The following is an 11,495-nucleotide window of genomic DNA, read 5'->3' as shown; positions in this document are numbered from 1 at the left end:
TGGGAGGGAAATAAACCCTGACAAATACATTATGTAACTAAGAAACATGGCAATTAAAATTGTGAAAAACAGGTGAGAGATTAATGGAGGCATGTTCCATGCCCCAAAAGACTGACATTCCAGAACAGTATGAAGTGACCTAAAAAGACACTAGGATGTTTATATTCAGACACCACCACACTGCATAAAAGCCCCTGTAAGTAAAATGATTTAACACACTATTTTGTTTAAATCTTGTATTTTTATTAGACCTTCTCTGCATATATTTTAAGCACCTTCTCCTCCAAGTCACAGTATAGTTTTGAACACTGGTCTGATGTAACACAACGTGCGATGCTTCAAACTACTCTGCATTCCTTGATTTGGAAACTGCCACTTTAACAGCCTGCACGATGGCATCTTTATCAATGCCAAACATCTTAAGGAGCTCAGCTGGTTTCCCACTTCTTGGCACATGGGATACAGCCAAGCGAGTGACTGTGATACCAGGCTCTCCAACTAGAGCACCTGACACTGCTTCTCCAATGCCACCTATGAAAAAAGACAGTAACATTCATAAAATTCATAGTGTCTAGACTAACAGGCTATTTCTGCATAAGCAACTTGCTGCAGCTATTAAAATAAAGACAATTTGGAAGACCTAAAGGTTACAAATTTGTTTTGTTCCCGTGATAAGGCTGCAGTATCAGCACTGTCACCTCCTACAGGCTAGACTTAGGCAAGCCAGGTTCAATTCCCCACTTCACCACAGACAGAGAGAGACCCAGGCAAGTCACTTCAGGTAAAATTTTCAAAAGATCTTAAGTGATTTATAAACACTTAGGACCTTAACTCTTACTGAAAGTCAATGGGACTGAGGCACCTAAGTCAGTTAAATGATTTGGAAAATTTTACCTTTAGTCTCTCTGTGCCTCAGCTCCCCATTTGCAAAATGGGAATAAACTTTCCTATCTCACAAGGATATTGTCAGGTGCTCAGATACTATGGTAATGGGGAGCTATATAAATATATTTAAGATAGAGAGAACTCTCAAGAGGTCAGCAGCATCCTTCAGAATCTGGCACTGAAAGACAGATTTACTGTAACTTTGCATGACAAGACCATCACCTCAGCAGTGTGAAATTAAACTACTGATTTACACTGGCCCAGCAGCCACCTACATATGGTGCAACCCAAGAGAACGTTGAATTTATAAAAGCACCTGAGTTAGGTTCCTAACCCCCACTGAATTCAAGGGGATTTAGGCACCCTGGTTTAGGCATTTTGTAAATCCTACTAGATGTCTATCAATCTTTAGGTACCTAAATATCTTTGTAAATCGGAGGCTGAGTCATTGCACGATGCTGGGAGAGAGGTAGAAAGAGGAGTCATCTACCAACAACAGTTCTGGAGGCTGTCTTGCAGAGGCAGACACAATGGGCTGGATTCTCTTGGGCTACACCATGTGTAGGTGGCTGAACCAGTGTAACTGTATCAAATAAGTGAATTTCACCCTGCCAAGGCAATTGTCTAGTCATGCAAAGTTACAGTAAAAACATCTATGTAGAGCGGAGAATAGGTGCAAAAAAGCACGTGCTCAGTCAAACTACCAGCATTGGTGTCCTGGAACAGTGGCGTGTCTAGACCAGTATTTACAATGATGCTATCTCACGCAGGCTGAAACACTGACCATAAACCCCAGTCCAGGACAAACCCACAGCGACAACATCTAATGATGCCGTACTTCATGTTTGTTCCTCTGATGACGTCCCTTTCAATGCTTCCCTCCCACGCAGAACAAGGCTGACACGTAGATCATGGAAACAGCAATCTGTTCCCCTTTGTGTAATGTAAAGTCTTGCCCTCACAGGACACTTTTACACAGGGAAGCCACTGAAGACTTGTGCATGCAGAAGATATTTTGCCATAGGCCCTACACATGACTTTTTACCCCCCTGGTGCTCTCCAGGTACCCCACAGCAACGACAGGGAATATAACAGGCCTGGCAAGCCGCTGCTGCACAGATTATGGAATGAAGAGAGGACACTGGGAATGCATGCCAAGCAATCCAGCATTGAGCCCAGTGACTCAGGGAATGCCAAGGAAGTGCACATAGCAGTGGCATCTATTACATCTTTTAACACACTGGCTGCTGTATATGCTCTCTGCCGGCCAGTGTGGAGAGGCAATCGCTATAGTCCCACAATCACCCTACCACCTCTGGAGTTTATAGCATTAGCAGGAACAGAAGGATCAAGATTTCACCGGATCCATGTTTAAGGAAGGACCCTAACGGAAACGGTAACTACAGGGGGCCTCTAATTAACCCAGTACCTTAAGGAAAAAACAGAGACTTTCACCCCTCATGATCAGTTTCCATTGTTAAGGATAAATTTGCAAGGAAGATGGCTGGAAACTTTTTTTGAAAGAAATAAAGCCATGAGATCAGCCATGATATTTCTGAGTCTCAAAAGTCAAGAAGAGACTGTAGGCTTGACAGGCCAGCTCTGTGGGCTATCACTAAGGTTGCAGGTCTGTCATGGATTCAGTGAATTTCCGTGACCTCCGTAACTTCTGCAGCAGCAGCAGTTTGGGTGTGTGGGAGGGGGCTCAGAGCTAGGGATTAGGAGGGTGCGGGGGGGAGGCGCTTACCTGGGGTGGGGGTCCCCCTGCAGCTCCTAGGCAGAGGAGGGGGGGGGGGGGGTCTTGGCACCAGGCCCCTGCCCTGTAGCTCCCAGCGCTTGTGGTGGGAACAGCAGAGGCACTCCTGCTCTGGCCCCTGCCTCCACTGCCTAGGAGCTGCAGGGACGTGGAGCCAGGTAGGAAGCCCTGCCAACCTGCCCCACCAGCACAGGTGCCGGGTCACCTCCCCCAGCAGCCCCGGACTCCCCCCTGCCCCCACTTGGAGCACCCTTGCCCCCCTGAGCGCTCCTGCCCATTTTAGTCAGGGTGGGTATTTTTAGTAAAAGTCATGGACAGGTCATGGGCCCGTGAATTTTTGTTTATGGCCCGTGACCTGTCCATGACTTCCACTAAAAATACTGGTAACTAAAAGATAGCCTTAGCTATCACCACCTGAAATCAGCTTACCTTCAGGGTAATGGTCTTCCACAGTGATAATTCTGCCTTTGGTTGCTCTTGCATTTTCAAGTATGGTTATCTTATCCAGGGGTTTTATAGTGAATGGATCAATCACTCGGATGTAGATTTTTTCTGTAGAAGTGGAATTGTAAAGTTATTGTACAATATGGTATGTGCCTTTGAAGAATGTGAGTTAAAAACTTCTGTGAGAAATGCAGTGCGAAACCCTGAGAGGCTCTTGCATAATTACTGAAAAAATGGCTCTAATGATTTCCAGAATATGATTTGCAAATTTTTTATTCTGAACTCATGAGTCATGCATGCTCCCTCCCCATTCCCTCAGTCCCTGGAGATGGCTCCAGCTCTCAGCACAGAGACCTTTACCTCACAGTAAATGCAGTATGGTAGCTGGACCCTGACTGAAGACTTTTCACACAGTCTTTATTGCAGGTCATCTGCTACTTGCAAACTGTTTGAATTTCACAAACCACAATCGCTACTTCTCCTCTGGCCAGCAACTCAGTCTGAGTTTACTCTGCCATCAGCTCAGAGTCTGAGGCCCATGTTTTCTGCTAAGGCACAGCACAACTCAAGGGCATGTACAAAATGGCTTTAAGCTACCTTAGCTTCCCCCTGTTCTTGGGCTTGCTGCATGTTGAGCCAGCTCTCACATATGTCAGAGCACCCTGAGGCCTGGTCTAACTTGTACCAGCTACCAACCACTGCAAGGGGCCAATACAACAGCCAGGGATCGCTGAGGCACAAGGAAACCTCTGCCACGTTATGCTGACAGTTAGGGGATGGCTTAGGAGCTGCTATGTCAGCTCTATGCCATCAGAGGATGCCCCTACAATGGGATGATCCCTGTGTGGCTGGTTATACTGACTTCAGGGCTTGCGGTGAAGTGCAAAGCAGTTACAGTGTAAAGGAGAATCTGGCCCTAAGAATCAAACTTACAACATGCCGCAAGCAGCACAAGGTCATGGTAGAACCTCTATCTACCCAGGCACAGTGTGCAGAGCTACCCACTAAAGCCATTTGAAGCATTAATTGTATCACACTCCGAATGTCTTGTAATCTATTCTTGGGCATAGGTTATTGAATTAAGAGGTGGATTTTGTTGGTCACATTCTCCTATTATTCCACTGAGGGATTTTTGTTTACTCCAAGAGATGTCAGTGGACTAGAACATTGTAAAGGATAAGGGCTTCCTGCTTCTATTTAAATGCTGAGGCACTGATCGAAAATCAAGATAGCAATGAAACATACCTACAGCAAGAAGCATTGTGTACCAAAGTCCTATTTCAATTATCTTATTCCTATTATAGCAAATAATTTATGCAAAACATTTTAAATAAACAGTCAGATTTGTTATTCAGTATGCCTGTTAACTGAAACAGAGCTAAGTGTGCCAACACAATTAATCTCTTCCTTATATAGTGTTTAGCACATTCTGGGCACAATAAAAAAATAAATTAGTACTCAGCCAACTGGTTCAGATATCCTAGAAAAGCTTTGGCTTATTGCAGTGTATTAATCCATCTTCAAACAAACAATATACAAGGCATAATCAAAAACTAATGTGATAAAATAATGCAGGACTTAAAGAGTAAGTGTAAATGATAATATTAAAAAAATTTCAGAGACAGGTGGTACTTGTAACCCAAGGCAGATTTTATCATTTTGAGTCCTGGTTGTTGGTGTAGTTCAATGGCATCCAGCCTGTGTGCCACTGTATGCCGTACTAGTGTATTCTGACTGGCTAAAGAGAATATTTACAGGATGAGATGCATATTGTGTATTTCAATTAACAGGAGATCAGCTGTTCTAGAACAGGTTTTTATATTTAAATGAGTTTCTGATTAGCAGAGTTTACATTTATCTGTACAGAAGACTCAGCTATCCACCAATTCTGACTGGCTAAAGAGAATATTTACAGGATGAGATGCATATTGTGTATTTCAATTAACAGGAGATCAGCTGTTCTAGAACAGGTTTTTATATTTAAATGAGTTTCTGATTAGCAGAGTTTACATTTATCTGTACAGAAGACTCAGCTATCCACCAATCAGGTTGGCTGGTACTGATTACTTATCTGTAACTAGACCTAAAGAAACCTCCATTCACCTTTCTTCAGCTGCTCTGCTGCAGCTAGTGCCTCATGCAGAGTCACTCCTGCTCCAACAACAGTGACCTGGTCATCCTTACTCTTGACCACCACCTGAGAGGAAAAAGCAAATGAGAATTATATTTTTTTTTAGTTTCCTCTTGATGATAAATATTGTTGATGGCTATTTGACTAAGATTCCTTTAGTTTTCTTTACGTATTGACTAGGTGTAGACAGCATACCCTGGAGAAGAAGGGTTTTTTAAGAAGGAACCTGGTATGTTATTTCAGATGGCACAGTTCTCTAGACAGTACTTACCTTGGCCTGTCCAATCTGGAAGTCCTCGTTGCTGCCATAGATAACTTCATTTTCAGGACGACTGGTCCTTATGAAACAAATGCCCTGTTTCCAAAAGGAACACAGCCTGAGTTACAAAAACAGCTGTGGCTAAGGCATTCTAATTTTTATACACATAAAACAAACTTTCCAGAAATTGATTTTTTTCATTCCACTTAGCTCTGGGTTTCATCCCTTCGATATTATCAGTGGTTTTATTGAGGGAACTTTCCCTGCCCAACAATTCTCCCTAAATCCATCACTAGTGCTTTTCAATTACCACTACTCTCAGTCATCGCTGCACAGTTAACCTCTTTGTCATGGTACACAAGCAATTTAATATCTTACTTCTCTTCCAAAGGTCATCCAGTTTTTGCTTCTGGAAATGAAAATCCTACCTGACCTAATTGGGATTTAAAATCGTACCACACTGCTAGAAAAGCTAAAGATCAAAAAAAACTAGGCAAAAGAGGAAACCCTCAACTAAAAGCGAGGAAGTTTATATTCTTTCTGTTCATTTTCAAATGCTCTTCCAAAGGAAAGTATCAATTCTTTTAACAAACCACTACCTGTATTCCTTCCCTCTTTTCCCTTGCTCTTGCTCTCCTGCTCTATATTTTGCACCTCTCTTATGATTGGCCATATCTGACACACCAACATCTCAACCCTGCTTTGCTTAAGGCAGCATTAGGAGAGGCACAGGAGCAGCAACTCAGGTTATTCAATCTTGGTTTCGGCAAAAACTCTTATTTTAGTCAATAGGAGTTTCACACAAGCAGGGACTGCAGCACCTGACGTTTTGTTGCCAGCAATCTTTGGAGACAATGGATCAAATTCTGTCAAAGACAGCCTGGAGTAAGCAGGAACATAAATGGATTTATCCTCAGATCCCCATTGTGAGATGGGCAATGAAATCCCAGAGAAGTTAAGGGATTGGCCCACGGTGACACAGGGAGTCTGTGGCAGCACCAACAGAATTTAGATCTCTTGAATCATAGCCCAATCTCTTAACCAAAAGTGTTATGATCTCTTGAATGACAGCCCAATCTCTTAACTCATTAACAAGAGACCGGAAGAAAAAGGGCCAGATCCTCAGGTAGGGTACGTCAGCATAGGTCCAATGGTGCTACAGTGACTTACACCAGCTGAGGAACTCCCCCACATGCTTTAATTTTTGTCCACTCCATCCCCAATGCCTCTAAGTTACACTCAGCTGGGCTGAATGTGTACCCCACAGAACACCACACTGGGGAATGTTATGCTTTTTGCCCACCCACTGAATACCAAAACAGAGCTAGTTACGCCATACCATTCCCCACATTTTTGAACCAGTTTAGACCCAGTTTGTGACCATCGTTCAACCATTTACGCGAACGTGCCCTAGAGTACAACACATCTCCCATTTGTGCACTCAGCACCAGTCAGGGCAGAGTTTGTCTGTACCGGAGCTGGAGCTCTAATTTCCAGCTCAGGCAGATATACGCATGCTAGCTCTGATTGAGCTACAGCGCTAAAAATGAAGCGCAGATGCAGAAGTGAGAGCAGCAGGACAGGCTAGCCTCCCCAAGTACAATCCCATCTGAAATCCTAAGCATGTACTCGGGTGACTAACCCATCCTGCTGCTTGCACCGCTGTGGCTATGCTTCTATTTTTAGCATATTAGCTCCATCAGAGCTAGCAGATACAGCCGTGACACTGGCAGACCAGGTGGCAGCATATGTCAAGGCCCCAGGCCTCACTGAACACTTACAAATGCATAGCTGGAAACCAGTTTTGTTTGCCCATATATTAGCATTATCAAAATAGATATTAGATGTTAAGTTGACAGGAACGTGTTTAGACTTTTTAAAATACTTGTAGGGTGCTGCATGTACTGATGTCACTTATAACCGCTATAGCCCATGTTATAAAAAAGGGGTCTCATACATGCGGCCCGCGGGGTTATTTCCTGTGCCCCCCCCCCCCCCCCCCAGCATTTACCTAGAGCAGCTCCGGCCTGGAACACATCGGGGGCAGGGCAGGCTCCCTCCCTGCCTGCCCTGCCCCGCTCCGGGAAGTGGCCGGGATGGGGGGGGTGGGGGAACGGGCACAGGGGTCTGTGTGTTGCCCTGGTCACTCCTCCGGGTACCTCCCCCGAAGCTCTGGCTGCAGTTCCCCATTCCCGGCCAATGGGAGCTTCGGGGGAGGTACCTGGAGGACCGGCCAGGGCAACACACAGACCCCTGTGGCTCCCCCACCAGGTCCCAGCCGCTTTCTGGAGGCAGGGCAAGCAGGCAGGGAGCCAGCCCTGCCCCCAGTGCACACCAGGCCGGACCCCCCCCCAAGCCCCTCCTGCACCCCGACCCCCTGCCCTGAGCCCCCTGCTGCACCCCACACCCCTCCTGCACCCCGAACCCCTGCCCTAAGCCCCCTGCTGCACACCTCCCGCACCCCAACCCCCTGTCCTGATCCCCCTGCCGCACCCCACACACTTCCTGCACCCCCTGGGGGCAGGGAGGGGGCAGAGTTGGGGTGGGGATTTCAGGGAAGGGGTTGGAATGGGGGCAGGGAAGGGGTGGGAAGAGGCGGGGCAGCAGGGGGATGGGTGGTCAGTGGTGTGGCCCTCGGGCAATGTACTAGTCCTCGTGTGACCCTCGTGGTCATTTGAGTTTGAGACTCCTCGTATAAATTATACTGAGCATTTGCATTCTAAACCTCTGTAATTGTGTAACTCACCAAACCTGTCCTGCCTACAAGATGGCCCACTGAAGGCAAATGGGTATTGTGTAGCATCAAAGGAGAGAGGCCTTGTTGATTGCATTCCTAACTCCCTCCAGGAAGGAGAGAGCTATGTGTGAACTCATCCCATCAGTTTGGACTCTGGAGTAGAGGGGAAATCTAATTATAGAACATACCACCAGTCTGGGGTGTCTGCCCTGCCTTTTTTGACAGTCTGACAGTGCCTTTAGACACTCCACACAGCATGACAACATCTATCCAAGCTGGAAATCACACCTGCAACTCCAGTATAGACATATCATCAGACTTCTCTAACTGAAGGAGATGTGTTGCCACAATGCCAGTGCCTTTGAAACTGAGGCATACAAAAGATGGGCTAGTAACAAACAAAATTTCCATCACTTATTAAAAATACATTTAAAACAAATACATATTTTCCAGTTCAGAAATGCTATGGCCCAAACCTTAGTGTTAGCAGCTATTTCTACTGCTTTTTCAACAGATACAGCATCGCTAGGATAAAAGACAGTTGAATTGGGAACAGCACGGAACATGCACAGATCTTCCAGCCCCATCTGAGAAGGTCCATCCTCACCTAAAAGAAGAAAAAAAAAACAGGCACAAAATGGAATGACTGTCTGCTCTGGGGACTCATTACAGCAGAGAAGGTCAAAATAATATATATCAGGCACACAGAGGACATGCAAGTCTACCTGCTTCAGAAAAGAATCATCTTCTCTTTAAACTTGGAACCATCTAAATAGTAAATAAGAAGACAGAAGGAAACTAAAAAGAAAGAGAACTAGGGTTATAAAGAAAAAAAACAAAAATAAAATGCAACAACAAAACAATAGGAAAGAAAGAAGCAACTAAAACAGGAAGTGTACGGAAGTAAGAGGAGGAGCTATAAGACATCATAGCACCTTCAGATTTACAGTTCAGCACGGAAGTTTTGTAAGCAAAAGTTACGCTCAAGTAAATGGTGTCACTCTGGATTTAGACTGCTGGAAATGTGAAAGAAAAATCACTTCTACTTCATCAACAGTTAATAGCCCATTTGATATGATTATTTTCAGATTTTTATGTTTGTTTAAAAGACTAAATGAGGATCCATATATTGTAGTAAAATAGTCTCATGAAAGAGCAGTAAAAAGTACAGATATTATTCATTTAACTGTTCAAGTATCTTATGGCATAAATTGCAGGTCTATAAAAAGACTCGACACAGAAAAGTGTTCTGTAAGCCATGAGTCGCCACAGTTAAAAACAAAAAAACAAAAACCCAACAGAATGCCCTTATGTAATAGAGCTCTGGAGATGGCACTATTCCAGACTAACCCTGCAAAGACTCCTGAATCCAGTCATGTCACTGCCTGCACTGGCAAAGGACAAGCAGGAGCAAAGCCTATCTGTTACAAAAGAGGTTACAAAAGGGTTGACGAGAAAGGAGAAGAAGAGTGTGTTTTTATAAGAGAAGCCCCCCCTCCCCCAAAAAAACCACAACTGAGGAATTTTCAAACAGTACCAAAAAAAAAGAAGTACCAAACGCTGGCTCCTATGTAAGCTCAATGAAAATAATGTCGGAACCAGGGCAAAAGTGAACAAGGGGTCTTAACCCACAGTCATGACATGGGAAAAACCTCCCACTGACATGCATGTACATACAAGCACTTGCACTGAATGGGACTTCAATAGGAGTCTTCCCATCATTAGGTCTGCACAATAGTTACGCTTCCCATTGAAAGTGGCAAGCAGAAAGGCAGAGACAACAACTAACGGACAAAGCAAAAAACCCTGAAATTCAACACTACTAACAGGCAATTGAATCAAAACCCAAGATAAAGATTCTAGTGTTAGTTCCACTTCCACTTACATTTCAGGCTTTTACAATCCACCTTCAATATTATCCATTATTGTTTAGCACCAACAATGTTCGCACCAACAATGTTCCAGGTGCTTTACAGATAAGTATTAAGAGACAGTTCTGCCCAAAAATGACTATTTAAGTAAAAATCCTGTTAAAGCAGAAATCTGGCATACAAGGGCAACTAAGTATAGAAAATTATTCAAGTTTTTATGTAACAACCCCCCTGGCTCCAACAAAACCCAAGAATGTTGGGGTTTTGAATTCTCCACAAAATGGCTTGAATGACAAAATGTCACGTGATTTGCCAACATGTTATAATCACTAATATTGTACATTAAAAACAATCATTAAGATGGCAGAGATATTTAAAACATTCATGTACACACTGTAATTTCTGTTCATACACATTTATACTGTCCACTTATTGGCTTCTATAACAGACTGTAATGGCTCATAAACCATTATGATCTAATCAGGTGACTAGCTATTTTGTTGTTGTTGTGTAAAGTACATATTTACAAATCTGACTCTGACCGTTCATTTATTTTATTGGCCCAATTTTCAAAACCACAGAAGCCCAGGATCACACACAATTGTGTGCCCAATCTTCACAGTCAATTTCCACCACTGGCCAGTTCAGGTTCTGAACTCGGTGTGAGCCAGGGGTTTCTATAAAAAGAATTTTTTTTTCCGAACACTGTAAACAACAAATCTTTTTGAGCCTTTCTATCTCAAAAGGACTCTTACCAATTTTTCCCAAATATTCTCCTTTGCAAGACTGTTGGTAGACATACAAAATTTTAGGTGCAAAGAAGTTTTTTTCAAAAAGGTTAGAAGTGGGAACAAAATCCAACTTATAATGGAAACGGTCTTATAACCATAACTATGGAGTCCCCACTGTAGCTCCACAGTAAAACAGTCCAAATGACAAAGGCCACGAAGCAGATCAGAAATCACCGCTCTCACATCAGATGAAGTGAGCTGTAGCTCACGAAAGCTTATGCTCAAATAAATTGGTTAGTCTCTAAGGTGCCACTAGTACTCCTTTTCTTTTTGCTCTCACAAAGGCAGTTCAGCTAATTACTGGAGTCTCATTCTCCCCAGCCAGTGAAAGCTAAAGATAGACACTGATTTCTCTGATGGGGAAGAGGCTCTTGTTCCTTTGGATTTTGCTGCTGGTTAAACACATTAGTGTTAGATTGTGGGAGCTACAGACTATGAAAAGAAGGGAGGACTGGTCTTTACGTAACAAGCTTTGTAAAGAAAAAAACTCTTAATGATACACCCATGCCATAATCCTATATGCTATAGTGGGTGTGGAGACACTCAGCTATAGCTACATTATGAGGCTTTTAGCGACATGGCTGTGCCGCTACAGCCATGTTGCTAAAAGGCACGCAGTGT

General features: G+C 43.8%; 1 protein-coding gene across 1 annotated transcript in view; it reads right to left on the bottom strand.

Annotated features, from left to right (window-relative positions):
• Nucleotides 1-221: 221 nt before the first annotated feature.
• TKT (transketolase) overlaps nt 222-11,495 on the bottom strand; it is a 32,667-nt gene continuing 21,393 nt past the window's right edge. The window contains exons 10-14 of the mRNA XM_037903592.2: nt 8,689-8,819; nt 5,488-5,571; nt 5,189-5,282; nt 3,071-3,193; nt 222-531 (exon numbers count right to left, since the gene is read on the bottom strand). Of these exons, the coding sequence (XP_037759520.1) occupies nt 344-531; nt 3,071-3,193; nt 5,189-5,282; nt 5,488-5,571; nt 8,689-8,819 (620 nt within the window). The 3' untranslated portion in view covers nt 222-343. The remainder of the gene's footprint in view (nt 532-3,070; nt 3,194-5,188; nt 5,283-5,487; nt 5,572-8,688; nt 8,820-11,495) is intronic.

Source organism: Chelonia mydas, chromosome 7 (assembly GCF_015237465.2).
Source record: "Chelonia mydas isolate rCheMyd1 chromosome 7, rCheMyd1.pri.v2, whole genome shotgun sequence".
Lineage (NCBI taxonomy): Eukaryota > Metazoa > Chordata > Testudines > Cheloniidae > Chelonia > Chelonia mydas.
This window is presented reverse-complemented; position numbering and strand designations above follow the sequence as displayed.